The sequence below is a fragment of the Oncorhynchus tshawytscha genome, linkage group LG11 (genome assembly GCF_018296145.1).
Source record: "Oncorhynchus tshawytscha isolate Ot180627B linkage group LG11, Otsh_v2.0, whole genome shotgun sequence".
NCBI lineage: Eukaryota > Metazoa > Chordata > Actinopteri > Salmoniformes > Salmonidae > Oncorhynchus > Oncorhynchus tshawytscha.
In genome coordinates this window covers 7,698,506-7,715,059 of record NC_056439.1, presented here as the reverse complement: position 1 = coordinate 7,715,059, position 16,554 = coordinate 7,698,506, and the positions used below count along the sequence as shown (strand labels likewise).

Sequence of the window (16,554 nt, the reverse complement as noted above, 5' to 3'; positions counted from 1 at the left end):
ATAATGAATGTGAAGAATTTATCTGCACTGTGTGTGTGTAGGTCGGTAGAGGAATGTTTCCATAAATGTTTCTAATTAACTGACAATGTGCCAACATTCCATTCAAACAATGCGGTCAATCCACAGTCCTACACTGGCTCAAATCAGTTGATGGGCTGGCGTGGTTACTACACGTGGTCTGCGGTTGTGAAGCCGGTTGGACGTACTGCCAAATTCTCTAAAACGACGTTGGTGGCGGGTTATGGTAGAGAAATGAACATTTAATTCTCTGGCAACAGCTCTGGTGGACATTCCTGCAGTCCGTATGTCAATTGCACGCTCCATCAAAACTTGAGACATCTGTGGCATTGTGTTGTGTGACAAAACTGCACTTTTTAGAGTGGCCTTTTATTGTCCCCGGTACAAGGTGTACCTGTGTAATGATCGTGCTGTTTAATCAGCTTCTTGATATGCCACAACTGTCAGGTGGATGGATTATCTTGGCAAAGGAGAAATGCTCACTAACATGGATGTAAAAAAAATTGTGCACAACATTTTTGAGAAATAAGCATTTTTTTTTGCATATGGAACATTTCTGGGCTCTTTATTTCAGCTCATGAAACATGGGAACAACAACTTACCTGTTGCGTTTATATTTTTGTTCAGTATATAATATTTTGTTTAAAACGTTTACATGCTTCGCAAGAACAATGATTTCCCTAATTATCCTGTTTACATGGACACATCTGAAATCAGGCTACCTGATGGGACTTAAATAATTGCAGAAAATCACCAATGAAAATAAACGTTCCACCAGTGACCATGTTGTTCCACAAGTGACCAAGCCTATTTGATTCTGAGTTCGGACATATAACATTTGTATGTGAAAACTGTTTCTAAAATGCATATTTTCAGTTTTTCCGAACTCACTTCACTCGCGCATAAGAGGGAGGCTTGCGCTACCGGTTCTGCACATACGCACATCAAATACACAGCTAGAATGCTGATTAAGCTGTTTACGTGTCCTAATAATCTGAAAGAATGCTCAGAAAACCAGGTGTTTTAATCGGCGTATGCTTACTTCAATTTTGACCTCACGCCAAATAAGATAAGTAGAGTAAGGTGTTTACATGACTATTTCCATACTCTGCCATAATCATTTTAATATTGAATTATTAGTGTGCATGTAAATGTACTCATATAATAGCACTCACAGCTTTCTAAGAAAACTAAATCTGAGACATTTACGGTCCGTTTACATATATTTGAGAGGCTATTTATACAGACAATGTGTGTAAAACACATAAAAACTGTATTTATATGACAATATTTGATATTGACTATAATTCCATTACACAATTTCTGATGCATCACATACCTTACTTGTATTTTCCTGCAAAACAGGAAATGCATCACGTGCCTCTACTGTCATTTATTCTAATTCAACTGGTTTTGGATTTCTCCCTGACCAAGATGGCTGCCATTTTCACCCCATTATGGAACTTTGTGGGTCTATGCCACAGCCCGTTTAGTAATTTAATAGGATCTCTATGGTTAATCATCACATCACTAGCAGGATGAAATGAACCAAACAGTCCATACGTACAGTATCCAAACTTTCCATAGTGACGCAAGTCCATTCACTACCTTATTCTTTTTCGGGGCATAAAAAAATTGGAACAAATCTGTAAAAAAAAATGGTATCCTCGCCAAAAAGGGTTATTTAGACGTAAATATCTTGTTGAAAGGGGAAAATAAAGACATTAACAAAAATGTCTGTTTCACAACGTGACAAAGTTGTATTCCATTCTGACCTGTGGTTCCGAGGAAGAGGAACACACCGAGCCAGGACACCCAGAAGAGCATGAGGCTGAGGAAGGTCCAGAAGGGCTGCAGGGCCAGCAGGGGCAGGTGAGTGAACACCTTGCCCGCTACGTGGAACAGGGTGATGGTCAGTGCCACGCGCTTCCTCATGAAGAACAGCAGCAGCAGCAGGATCACCTGAAAATGGGATACAGGATATGGAGTATTCGGAAAGTATTCAGACCCCTTCACTTTTTCCACATTTTTGTTATGTTACAGCCCTATTCTAAAATGAATTAAATAAAAATCAATCTACACACAATAGCCCATGGTGACAAAGCGAAAACACGTTTTTAGAAATATTTGCAAATTTATATATATATATTTAAAAAAAACAGAAACACCTTATTTACATAAGTATTCAGACCCTTTGCTATGAGATTAGAAATTGAGCTCCAGTGATCATCCTTGAGATGTTTCTACAACTTGATTGGAGATTATTTTGAAAGGCACACAACTGTCTGTATTAGGTCCCACACTTGACAGTGCAAAAACCAAGCCATGAGTTTGAGAAAATTGTCTGTGGAACTCCAAGACAGGATTGTGTTGAGGCACAGATCTGTGGAAGGGTACCAAAACATTTCTGCAGCATTGAACATCCCCAAGAACACAGTGGCTTCCATCATTCTTAAATTGAAAAAGTTTGGAACCACCAAGACTCTTCCTACAGCTGGCCACCTGGCCAAACTGAGCAATCGGGGAGAAGGGCCTTGGTGAAGGAGGTCACCAAGAACCCGATGGTCACTCTGACAGAGCTCCAGAGTTCCTCTGTGGAGAAGGGAGAACCTTCCAGAAGGACAACCATCTCTGCAGCACTCCACCAATCAGGCCTTTATGGTAGTGGCCAGACGGAAGCCACTCCTCAGTGTAAGGCACATAACAGCTTGTTTGAAGTTCGCCAAAAGGCACATAAAGACTCTCAGACCATGAGAAACAAGATTCTCTGGTTTGATGAAACCAAGATTGAACTCTTTGGCCTGAATACCAAGTGTCACGTCTGGAGGAAACCTGGCACCATCTCTATGGTGAAGCATGGTGGTGGCAGCATCATGCTGTGGGGATGTTTTTCAGTGGCAGGGACTGGGAGACTAGTCAGGATCGAGGGAAAGATGAACGGAGGAAAGTACAGAGAGATCCTTCTTGAAAACTTGCTCCAGAGCGCTCAGAACCTTAATGACCCTAAGCACACAGTCAAGAAAACCCAGGAGTGGCTTCAGGACAAGTCTCTGAATGTCCTTGAGTGGCCCAGCCAGCGTCCGGACTTGAACCTGATCAAACATCTCTGGAGAGACCTGAAAATAGCTGTGCAGCGATGCTCCCCATCCAACCTGACAGATCTTGAGAGGATCTGCAGAGAAGAATGGGAGAAACTCCCCAAATACAGGTGTGCCAAGGTTCTAGCCTCATACCCAAGAAGACTCAAGGCTGTATTTGCTGCCAAAGGTGCTTAAACAAAGTACTCAGTAAAGGGTCTGAATACTTATGTAAATGCAGTGCTTAATTTGAGCTGGATCTCTCGATTTTGGACTGTTTTGTTCCCGAACTTATTTAGCCAGATCATGTACATCTCGAGGCATGAAAAACTATTTTCACTTTTTGCAATGTAAAAATTATAATAAAAGCGATCAAAGTTAATTTGAGTTGCTTATTCGTTTATTCTTCTGCCCCCACAAAAAAACGTAACTTGAAAAAGTAGATTTTCAGCTCGGGCCTAATATTCTAAGAGTTGATTCGGGTTGGGCCGGTCCGGATTTATAGTTTGACCAACATTGTAACCTGACCAACATTGTAACCTGTTTGAGACCAAAGCGTGGCTGTGTGAGTATCCCTCACAAAACTAGAATGAAATTAACATTTTATGATATCTCCCTCTCTATTTGTTCTGATAGACTAGAGCCTGCAACTCTCATCTCTCCAGAATTGCACTTCGTCATTCATTTCCTTATAGAATCAAAGCCGCGCGAAGGGTTCTGCAGCACCCTTGATAAATTGAAATAAATTAGCAGAATTACTGCTGTCTATCAGAAATAAAGGAAATCATTCAGAATAGCCTACTACACCATGAAACAGCCTATAATTTAGCCCACTAGCTGTGGATTGTAACTAGGAATAGCCTACAGTCGGGAACGCGCAGCAAATCTGTCAGTGAAAAAACAGCATGCAGACAAAACAGGCCTTTCGCAGTATTTCAAATACAATCGAGAAAACCCAGGTTTGGAAGGAAATGGCTGTTGCTGAAAAGAGAATAGTTTGCTGTAGGCTACCAACATATTTTGGTCAACTTCCAAATATTGAGTGAGAGACATTTGGCACGAGCGCATCTGCCATCACCAGCAAGTGAGCTGCGCATCATTGGGCGAGTCAGTGAAATTGGAAAGCATTTTTAGGACTATAATTTCCTCCTCTTATTGTAGCCTACAACATGTCTCTACACACCTAGGTTAATAATGGATTCAATAAGGTCGTTTCTATTGATCTCAGATTCTCCCGTTTTTTCAATGTCAAAGTAGCCTGCCATTTCAATTATTTGTGTGGTATTAAAAAGGATTCTACCAAAGTCTCCAGTCATGTAAAATGACGTAGAATTGCATGAAATGCGTTTAATAAAGGCAGATATTTCCCGGACCCTAGGCTACTAAACATTTTCCTAATGTGTGCACCTTCTTTCTATAAGTGCTTCTACTCTACTGCTCCATGCCACTACGCAAATTAAACAGCCGCGCTGTTAGGGTTGCGCATTTTGGGGAATATTCAGAGGTGGAAACTTTCCGTGGGAATTAACGGAAATATTACATTCATATTAATACCTTTTAAATGTAGATATTTTTTTACATTGGATATATTTACCACATCATATGGAGACAGAAACATAAACATTTGACCTTATCATAAGTAGACATAATTGCAAATGATTAAATCCTTCCAATAGAAATTTTAAAAAACAATTTAGTTAAGAATTGACCTTTAATTAAATGAGTTGACTCTTCACATTGGATGATTTCACTGAACAACAAAATAAAGTGAATATTGAATGATTCCCAATTATCCATCACATCTCCAAAAACATTTTCAACATACATCTGTAAAATGATAGTCTAGAAACTAAAGGTTTGGTTGTCTTCCTCTCAGGCTTCCATGTCTTCTCCCTCAATGTCCACCTCTTGAACATCAGACTCTGAGGCCTCATCTTCACTGTCACTTTCCAACCTTGTTGAGGGTGGCTCATTGTCAGGCTCAAATAGCCTCAAATGTGCCCGGATGGCCACCAATTTTTCAACCCTTGTATTGGTCAGGCTGTTGCGTGCTTTGGTGTGCGTGTTCCCAAACAAGGACCAGTTGCGCTCTGAGGCTGCTGATGTTGGTGGGATTTGGAGGATGATGGAGGGAACAGGGGAAAGAGCCTCAGATCCACAAAGTCCCTTCCACCAGGTGGCTGATAAGTTATGTTGGCATGACTGCGATATTGCATCTCCATCCCAAAGCCCTTACTTGGAAGTGTACTTTGCCAGACTGCCAAGAACCTTGCCCTCATCCAGGCCAAGGTGACGAGACACAATAGTGATGACACCATAGGCCTTGTTGATCTCTGCACCAGACTGGGTGCTCTTGCCAGGTTACTTGGCGTCCAACATGTACGCTGCAGCGTGTATGGGCTTCAGGCAGAAGGCTTCTCGCTTTTTGATATATTTCAGAACGTCAGTTTCCTCTGCTTGGAGCAACAGTGAAGTGGGCAGTACGGATTTCTTCTCTTACATCTGCAAGCAGAGTCTGAACATCAGACAGGATGGCTTTGTCTCCCTCAAACCGAGCAATGGCTACTGCTATAGGTTTCAGGAGATTCAGACTGCTTACCACTCTCTCCCAAAATACATCATCCAGGAGGATCCTCTTGATGGTGCTGTCCATATCGGCAGACTGTGATATGGCCATTTCTTGGAGAGACTCGTTCCCCTCCAGGAGACTGTCAAACATGATGACAACACCACCCCAATAGGTGTTGCTGGGCAGCTTCAATGTGGTGCTCTTATTCTTCTCACTTTGCTTGGTGAGGTAGATTGCTGCTATAACTTGATGACCCTTCACATACCTAACCATTTCTTTGGCTCTCTTGTAGAGTGTATCCATTGCTTTCAGTGCCATGATGTCCTTGAGGAGCAGATTCAATGCATGAGCAGCACAGCCAATGGGTGTGATGTGAGGGTAGGACTCCACTTTAGACCAAGCAGCCTTTATGTTCGCAGCATTGTCTGTCACCAGTGCAAATACCTTCTGTGGTCCAAGGTCATTGATGACTGCCTTCAGCTCATCTGCAATGTAGAGACTGGTGTGTCTGTTGTCCCTTGTGTCTGTGCTCTTGTAGAATACTGGTTGAGGGGTGGAGATGATGTAGTTAATTATTCCTTGCCCACAAACATTCAACCACCCATCAGAGATGATTGCAATACAGGCTGCTTTCTCTATGATTTGCTTTACCTTCACTTGAACTCTGTTGAACTCTGCATCCAGGAAATGAGTAGATAAAGCATGTCTGGTAGGAGGGGTGTATGCTGGGCAAAGAACATTCAGAAATCTCTTCCAATACACATTGCTTATGAGCATCAGAGGTGAACCAGTTGCATACACAGCTCGAGCAAGAAATTCATCAGTATTTCTCTGACTATGTTCCACCATTGAGTCAAAAACACTTCTGATTCCAGGAGGACGATGAGCTGTTGCTATCAATAAGGTGTCTGATTCCTAATTTTCACCTCGAATAGAAGTAGAGGGACTTCTGTCAGAGGTTGCTTGTTGTGAGTGCTGTGGGAACGTTATGCACTTGGCCATATGATTCTGCATCTTTGTTGCATTCTTCATATATGATTTGGTACAGTATTTGCAAATGTACACATCTTTCCCTTCTACATTAGCTGCTGTGAAATGTCTCCACACATCAGATAGTGTCTGTGGCATTTTCTTGTAAAGATGAGAGAAAAATTACTAAAAGAACAACAAATACAATTCCATGTACAGATAAATAGTTAAGCAGTTAGATTAAACAACTCCTTTGTAAGATAATTGTTTTAAAATTAAACATGTATGGAACAGGTGAATTAACACTCCTCGGTTAAAACTCTTTTGGGATAGGGGGCAGCATTTTCACTTTTGGATGAATAGCGTGCCCAGAGTGAACTGCCTCCTACTCTGTCCCAGATGCTAATATATACATATTATTATTAGTATTGGATAGGAAACACTCTGAAGTTTCTACAACTGTTTGAATAATGTATGTGAGTATAACAGAACTCATATGGCAGGCGAAAACCTGAGAAAAATCCAACCAGGAAGTGGGAATCTGAGGTTTGTAGTTTTTCAAAGCTTGGCCTACCAAATACACAGTGTCAAGTTGCACTTCCTCCCCTCTTATGGATAGGGGAGACACTAGCATCTCAACTGGCCAATTGCCAGGGGAAATGCAGAGCGCCAGATTCAAATAAAATGCTATAAAATTCAAACTTTCATTAAATCACACGTAAGATACTCAATTAAAGCTACACTCGTTGTGAATCCAGCCAACATGTCAGAGTTTAAAAATGCTTTTCGGCGAAAGCATAAGAAGTTATTATCTGATAGCCTGCAGACATCTGCACCAGCAGTAAACAAAGGAGCTAGCGTAGCAGGCGCTACACAAAACACTGAAATAAAATATAAAATATGCATTACCTTTGACGAGCTTCTTTTGTTGGCACTCCAATATGTCCCATAAACATCACAATTGGTCCTTTTGTATGATTAATTCCATCCATATATATCGAAAATGTCCATTTATGAAGCGTGTTTGATCCAGAAAAAAACAGCTTTGAAAAACACAACGTCACAACAAAATATTTCAAAAGTTGCCTATAAACTTGCCAAAATATTTCAAACTACTTTTGTAATACAACGTTAGGTATTTTTAAACGTTAATAATCGATCAAATTGTAGACAGGGCAATCTGTATTCAATACATGAACGAAAAGAAAAAAGCTCTGCTCTTCACGTCTTGCGCAACTCACAAAAGTGTCCCCTGTTCCGAGTTGGCCTACTTCCTCATAAGACAAAGGAATAACCTCAACCATATTCCAAAGACTGGCGACATCGTGTGGAAGCGGTAGGAACTGAACATAGGTTCCTATTAAATATCCAATGGCAAAGACAATTTAGGGAACAGAGATGGGAAAAAAAGAAAAAAATTCTGAACAGTTAGTCCTCGGGGTTTTGCCTGCTACATAAGTTCTGTTATACTCACAGACATGATTCAAACAGTTTTAGAAACTTCAGAGTGTTTTCTATCCAACTCTATGAATAATATGCATATCTTATATTCTTGGCATGAGCAGCAGGAAGTTGAAATTGGGCAGCTATTTATCCAAAAGTGAAAATTCTGCCCCCTAGCTTTAAGAGGTAAGATGTTTATCTTTCATTTGCTGTATTGGACGTGTTATTGTGTGAAAGTTACATATTTCAAAAAACTATTTTGGAATTTCGCGCGCTGCCTTTTCAGCGGAATGTTGTCGAGGGGTTCTGCTAGTGGAACGCCTGCCCAAGAAATGTTAACAGGCTCAAGCAACCTAAAACCCACATGGTAGCAAACACTAACTAGCAGAAATTGTTAACAAGTTAGAAATTATTTAAACACACTTTGCTGTAGGCTACTATTTACTTGTTAAAAGAAAATCATATATCTCAAATAAAATACATTCACCCCGCCTAGTATTGTAATCAAAACTTACCAGAAAGCATGTAGTCCTTGGCTCAGACAGTGTAGTAGTGTGAGCTCAATAGCATCTCATTAGTGAGCAAGATCTTCAGAATCAGTGGTACATGTGATGGCAGAGTGCACTGCACATGTGATGGAATGTGTGCACTGTGCATGCAGAGGGTTGCAATTCTATTGAACTGGGGATAGTTTCACCAAAATATGCCACAAGACCTAGAATTGCCTTATGTGTATCCCACAAAAAAGTTTCACTGTTATAAGCTAACTTTTTTGATGAATTTAAGCAAAATTCCAGTGCTTAACTTCCCACCGGAACCCTAATCATGAGTGTTGGGCCAGTAACCGAAAGGTCGCTGGTTCAATATCCCTGGTTCAATATCCCTGAGGTGAAAAATCTGTAAGAGCATAAGCTAAAAGTCTAAAATGTAAATATGGGTCCGGCCATTTCTGTCTTTTTCTTGTTGCTTAAACAAATCTGGTCTTGAAGAGCAAATACTTGAAAACACAGTACAGTATAAACACACGGTACCCATATAAAACAGAGAAATCACAACACATGGCAACACAAGCACGCATGCACACACACGTACCGTGAAGACGGTGGCAATGACAGCGTAGACCAGCAGAGCCTGGACGTTGCCTGTGGCCAACTGCTGTTGGGGTGTTGGGGTGGTACCAGTCTGGTCAGTCAGATTCATCCTGTGGTCCACGTAGAGCCACCACAGAACCCCGGTCCCGCCTGAAACGCACAAGGACGAAACCATTAGGCTACCATTGGGTTCAGGCTAATACTGGGTCAAATGTAGTTTTCTGGTTATACACTGGTTTCTGGATGGATATCAGAGAAGAACCAGGTAAAGACTAGTGATGGGTTGTTCGAGAACGGCCGGCTCTTTTCAAACAGCGGAAATTGAATTGCACCTGTGAAAGAGCTGTTCATTTGGCTTCCTGATTTGCATACTGCTACTACTGCTTTTTGAGCTCCCAACAACAATTATCTGGAGATTAGATATAAAAACATTATCTGGAGATCAGATATAAAAACATTATCTAGAGATCAGTTGTAAAAACATTATCTGGAGATCAGATATAAAAACATTATCTGGAGATCAGTTATAAAAACATTATCTAGAGATCAGTTGTAAAAACATTATCTGGAGATCAAATATAAAAACATTCTCTGGAGATCAGTTCTAAAAACATTTATAAAAACATTATCTGGAGATCAGTTCTAGAAACATTATCTGGAGATCAGATATAAAAACATTATCTGGAGATCAGTTATAAAAACATTTATAAAAACATTATTTGGAGATCAAATATAAAAACATTATCTGGAGATCGGTTATACAAACATTATCCGGAGATCAGATATAAAACATTATCTGGAGATCTGTTCTAAAAACATTATCTGGAGATCAGATATAAAAACATTATCTGGAGATCAAATATAAAAACATTATCTGGAGATCGGTTATACAAACATTATCCGGAGATCAGATATAAAACATTATCTGGAGATCTGTTCTAAAAACATTATCTGGAGATCAGATATAAAAACATTATCTGGAGATCATATATAAAAACATTATCTGGAGATCAGATACAAAAACATTATCTGGAGATCAGTTATAAAAACATTATCCGGAGATCAGATATAAAAACATTATCTGGAGATCTGTTCTAAAAACATTATCTGGAGATCAGTTCTAAAAACATTATCTGGAGATCAGATATAAAAACATTATCTGGAGATCAGATATAAAAACATTATCTGAACGGCTCGTTTTAGGTGAGCGGAGCCAAAAGATCCGGCTCACCGAAAAGACTCGGAATGCCCATCACTAGTAAAGTCGTCTCTTTCATGACATCACTGAGACGTCGGTAAGAGGGAAGCTTACCTAAAGAGCCCAGAACCACGAGGGCTGTGAGCATCCAGACCAGCACGACAGAGATGTAGCGAATCACCACCATCAGGATTATGGAGAGGACTAGAGACAGAGGGGATAGAAATAAAAGAGACGAAAACAATGCTATTGTCATGACAAAAAAATGCCTTATTATTGTATAACGCTACGATTCTTGCTGCTATATTTATTGAAGCACAAGGCTGATGTTTCGTGTAAATTTAAGGGGGAGGGGGGACTACTTATTTTGGATGCCAGCTCTCTACAGTGCGACCTTTTTACTTGCATTATGTGCTTAAATATTTTGCTGCGCGACCTGGCATTTTTATTTAGGAGCACCAGTGCGCCTAGAATGAAAATCACCCAGATGATAATTGTTGCAATGACTAGGCGACTTCACTGTACTGCAGCCCGAGTGCCATTGGGCATACACTGAGCGCAGATTCACAACTGTCATGCTTCCACTATTACTGCAAAGAAAACGGCTTTATTATCTCAAATATTCTCCACTGTGCTCCGAATATCTTTGTGTGCTCCTAAACGTTTCTACTTTTTTTTTTAAAGTCGGCATGGAGCCCTGGATGCCGTCAGACCTCCAGGAGACATTTCCTGTTATCATTTCCTGACCCCGTCTCAGGAAAGGCAACTTTCTAGGGGGAGAGCAGAGGCCTCTGAGGCACAATCAAATCAAGCAGTATACAGAGAGCGAGAGAAGTTATTTAGGATATGCACTATTATGCCTTAGGAGGCTATACGGACAGGTAGAACATAAAACCCCACTTTAGAATGCACAGTACCTAGAGCCAGCACACAGAGGCCCATGATAATCTCCTTGCTGGCCATCACCCCGGCGATGACCCTGTGCAACATGCTGTTGTCACTGACGAAGGTGACAAAGGCCTCAGCGAACTGGGCATAGCAGGAGATGTCCACGGGAGTGCAGCGGTGGAACACCGGGAGAGACTTACTGCACAAGGGGAGAGGATGGGGAAAATGGTATCGTCAACATAAGTCTCGCGAGTGTCATTATATTTACTCGCTGTTGACTTGACACTGGTAAAAGGAATGTACCTTGGTGGCACGGGGAGTTTGGGGCACTTTTTGGATCTCTCTCCGTGGCTTGGATACCTGAAGACTGGAATGTCGTATGAGCAGAGCTCCGATCCTATGTAAAAGTGGAGAAATAGGAAGTAAACTTTGTGCAATTGATTTTCACCAATTACCAATGGAATAAATGCATACAGTACGGATTAGAGCAGGAAGAACGCTCACCATTTTGCAGTGCAAACTTTTTGACGTCAGTGTACGTCTTGAGCTCTCTGTCTGGACACCTGGACACACAGAGGGCCATGGACTTGATCTTCCTGTTCAGGATGTCAATGTTGCAGGGGTCCAGGAAGAAGACATACCTGGGAAAGGTCAAAGAACAGGACCTCAATAAGGATGCAGGGAAGTATAAAAACGTCCTGAAACGAGGGAGATGGAATGTATTTGCCAATGGCCCAAGTCAAGTAAGACGGAACTAAACATCTGCACATTTGAGTAGACATCCTTGAATGTTGCAAAATGTACGGTTCCATCTTGCAATACAATAAACTGCATATTGTCCTAAGTATATTTTCATAGTGGACTTTTTGACTAGGTAGGTTGTGTAAAATGTGATGTGGGATGGAGCTTAGCAAACAGTCAAATCTCTGTAGCCAAAACGCCCCTGCTGCCCCCTCAGTCAAAACGTCAATGGGCAACCAGCCCAGCTTAAGAAACAAAGCCCATTGTCTCATTGGAACTGTTCCTAGAGACTGCGAGAATGGAAACTTACTGGACTGGATGTATGAATCATTTATTAGAATATCTTCCCCCCAAAAAAGAACATGGACATGAATTAATGCAAAACATTGTTGCACTCAGGCTACATGTGAAATGGCACCCTATTCCCTAGTGGACTATTATTGACCCCAGCTCTGGTCAAAAAGAGTGCATTATATAGAGAATAGAGTGCCATTTCAGACCCAGATCAGTTTTTTCTGACCACAGGTAACAAGAAGTGAGTATAGTAAGATTTAGAGTAAAGTGTCTTACAGTAATGAACTGTGCTGGCAAGCTAATTAAGCAATAAGGCGGGGGGGGGGCTGAATGCTGATTGGCTGACAGCCGTGGTATATCAGACCGTGTACCACGGGTATGACAAAACAGTTATGTTTACTGCTCGAATTACGTTGGTAACCAGTTTATAATAGCAATAAGACACTTCAGGGGTTTGTGGTATATGGCCAATATACCACGGCTAAGGGCTGTTCTATCGCATAGCACAACAAGGAGTGTCTGGATACAGCCCTTAGCTGTGGTATATTGGTCATATACCACAAACCCCTGAGGTGTCTTATTACTATTATAAACAGGTTACCAACGTAATTAGAGCAGTAAACATAACTGTTTTGTCATACCCGTGGTACACGGTCTGATATACCACGGCTGTCAGCCAATCAGCATTCAGGGCTCCCAGTTTATAATCCTCTGTAACCCAATGATCTCACTAGTTAAGCCATCAACAGAACAAATGAGCACTGAGGCTTTAACAGGCCTTGCATCAGATGAGCAAGAGAGTATAAGTGGCAAACTGGATTACCAAATGACAAGATCCATGTTTGTGCACCGGTAATGTTAAACTACCACAACAAAGGCTTGTCGATTGTGGGGAGGAAGGGGGAGAGGAGCTAGCCTGGTTAAATCACACTGAACAATGGTGAAGGTCGTGTTCTGTCTGGTTTAACCAGGCTAGGAGAGAGGAGTCAAAACCTGCTGAGCCTACATTGTCATGGGAGTGGAAAGCTCAACCAAAACATTGTTATTACTTTGCTATTCCATGATAGGCTAATAACTGGTAAGCATCCATCTCGAGATGATCCACATTTCCAAAGCGACTTACTTGTTGTCGGTCTGATCCCGGCCACTGAGTTCGACCCCCTCGATCTTCCCGTTCTTCTGACCGCAGGTGTTACCGTAGCTGTCGTAGCCAGAGATGAGCCTGGATGCAGCTCCCGTGGAAATGGAGAAACCAGCGATACAGGCCTACCGGGGAAGCAGCTTCCATTAATAACAACATGATCATCATCACCACCACCATCATCACGATGACAATGCACAAAACAATATCAGGGTAGAGCTGAACTACGCTGGTAATTACAATAATCAGTATATAACGCCATGTACTAAACGACCCATCGAATAACCTTCGCGAAACATAAACAGTGTAATTTTACTCCATACATGCAATCGAACAGAATAGGCGCCAGAGAATGTACCACTATGCTTCATGTGGTTGGATTGACCAGTGTGCTTCATATTATGATATGTCATTACAGTTATTACAATATAATGTCCACTTACTGAAAAAAAAAAGAGATCAATAGGATCTGCATGTGCTCAACGTAAGCCAGAGGAAAGCGTTGCACACTCAGCATGGGGCGCGTTTGAGTGGCAAGGCGAAAGCAGCCGTCTGTAGACTGAAATCGACGAGTAAATAAATAAACACAAATAAACGAGCCCACAATAACGGACCGTATTACATACGAACAATCACTCACAAACAAACATGGGGGAACAGAGGGTTAAATAATGAACAAGTCATTGGGGAATTGAAACCAGGTGTGTAAGACAAAGACAAAACAAATGGAAAATGAAAAGTGGATGGGCGATGGCTAGAAGGCCGGTGACCGCCGACCCGAATAAGGAGAGGGACCGACTTCCGGCAGAAGTCGTGACAACAATGACCCATGTGTAGTCCACAATACGTATTCAATTGTATTCACACTAAATATACACCCAACAAGTTTGAAATTGTTTGGTGACAACAATGTTACAGACAAGACAAGTTGTAGGCTATGACATGGGACACAACATTACAGTAATATTTAAATAAACCCATTAGCTGTATTGTCAGCAAGTAGGATATTTCATTTATTTATATTAGAAATGTGGATCACGTGTAGGCCTATGCAATTAGATTGTAAGGATGTAAGGACAAAGATCTATTTAAGCTCTAAATAGTCATCCACACAAAATAGTCCACGTGTATTGGTAATAAACAATGATAAGTGGCAACATCAACAATTTAATAGCACGTAGTGCCTTTTGCTTCCAACAAAACAGAAGGTTGTCTCCCACAATGCTTTGGTTCTGACTTCAAGTTGCACTTGGTGAGGACAGAGAGGAAAGAGGCGAAGCGAGAGGGATAACTGGGCCCAAAGTCCGTCGTCTCCAGCAGGTGGTGTTTTTGTCGAGGTTAATGAGTGTCAAATTTCATTTAAAAAATGTATTGCTTTATTTGCTCTAATAGAAATTTTGTCGTGATTAGGTTGTTTAACCTTTATAACTTGGCAAGTCAGTTAAGAACAAACTCCTTTTTACAATGACAGCCAAAGAACAATGGGTTAACTGCCCTTTTCAGGGGCAGAACGACAGATTTTTTACCTTGTCAGCTCCGGGATTTGATCTTGCAACCTTTCTGTTACGGGCCCAACGTTATAACCACTAGGCAACTTGCCGCTGATACTGATATAAATAGGACACGTTACATCCCAGCAATTTTGAGAGCAAACTATCAGTTATGCCTGGTCGTCACTAGTTAACACAGCCACAAAGTCATAAACCCTGCCTATTTCTACAATTTGACTACTCCAACTGTGATTTTAAACCTAACCACACTGCGAACATTATGCCTAACCCTAAACATTAAATTTGGACCAAAATGCAAATGTTTGTTTTTATAAATTTTTACGATACACTTTGTGGCTGCGGTAAACCGTTGTGCCTGGTCACACGCGTATCTGCCCTCTCATTGGCTAGAATGGTCCCACCTGATTTTGCCTCCTCCTGACTGCTTTCCAGATTATCTGGTCAATATAACGGATAATCTGTGGTGAGGAGCGACTGCAGTCGAAAGATCATGACCTTTGATCACATGGTTGTTGTAAAAGTCATGCAGTCTACATGTAGTCCCAAATCGAACAATGTCTATAATAACGCTACACACTTTGAAAGGCGGTGACCAGAATTTGTCAAAGTCTTGACGAAAGTGATCGACTCGAACGCGCCCATGGTCATCTACAAAGAAACCACAGCAAACTCACCATTCCGATACAGAACAATGCGAATATGATGAGCCATGGAATATCCGTGCAGCTTCGATCCTCCAATGGTTTCCACTCGCGCTGCTTTTGCTAACAAATAAAAATAGGAAACAATCAAATTCGTCATCTGTGAACGCCTGGTGCATGCACAACACTGGTTTAACCTGGCGTGCTTTTTTCCCCCCTCAGTCAGTGCTAACACATATAAATACTGTATAGTATTTGACTAAATAACTTACTTTCACCTAAATTAACATGAAAGCGTTTCTTTTTTTAGACACGGAAGTAGTCCGTTGTTTAAGTGTAAACAACTATAGTTAACTACATACAGTACAGACAACGCTGCGAAAGATCTGCAGACAGTCGATAACAACTTGTTCGTTTTTGTAGCTAAATGGGTATGTAATCCCAAACAGATAATGTTAGCAACTAGTTTGGAAAATCTAAACAAACGTTTTGTCTTAAATATCCCTAAACCCGATTACCTCTGAACTGCCACAGCATCCCATTGTTGACAGGCGATTTAGGGAGTGACTGGAACTTCCAAAACACAAAAAGTGCCCGCAAAACTTCCTTGCCTGTAACACTGCGCTTGTAAACAGATTAGATGCAAGGATGTGTATGAACATGCGATGAACTTTTTCCTTGTGAACGGAGGCGAAAGTGTCACTGCAATCATACGTTTTTTTTTCTAATATTATTTTATGGCACTAAAACGTTTTCACTGTAAGCTAAACGTTGGATGCAACGCTGAAAACCCATAGACATTAAAACAGTGAAAACTCCAATGAGTTTACTGCAGACATTCACCTATTGTCGAATAAAAGCTTATAGAAATAAAAATGTTTCTATTAAAATGCATGTTATTTTAACATGAATGCAAGTTGCAGAATTTGCTAACTGCTTTAGATAAAACATGCTTTGTTTTATTGTATTTTGA

At 41.0% G+C, this 16,554-nt stretch overlaps 1 protein-coding gene across 1 annotated transcript in view; it reads right to left on the bottom strand.

Moving 5' to 3' along the window:
• The window catches only part of LOC112261381 (choline transporter-like protein 1), a 34,369-nt gene extending 18,082 nt beyond the window's left edge, over positions 1-16,287 (bottom strand). The window contains exons 1-9 of the mRNA XM_024436665.2: positions 16,100-16,287; positions 15,615-15,704; positions 13,412-13,554; positions 11,758-11,894; positions 11,557-11,650; positions 11,283-11,452; positions 10,480-10,569; positions 9,169-9,317; positions 1,794-1,980 (exon numbers count right to left, since the gene is read on the bottom strand). Coding sequence (XP_024292433.1) covers positions 1,794-1,980; positions 9,169-9,317; positions 10,480-10,569; positions 11,283-11,452; positions 11,557-11,650; positions 11,758-11,894; positions 13,412-13,554; positions 15,615-15,704; positions 16,100-16,243 — 1,204 coding nt within the window. The 5' untranslated portion in view covers positions 16,244-16,287. The remainder of the gene's footprint in view (positions 1-1,793; positions 1,981-9,168; positions 9,318-10,479; positions 10,570-11,282; positions 11,453-11,556; positions 11,651-11,757; positions 11,895-13,411; positions 13,555-15,614; positions 15,705-16,099) is intronic.
• Positions 16,288-16,554: the final 267 nt, after the last annotated feature.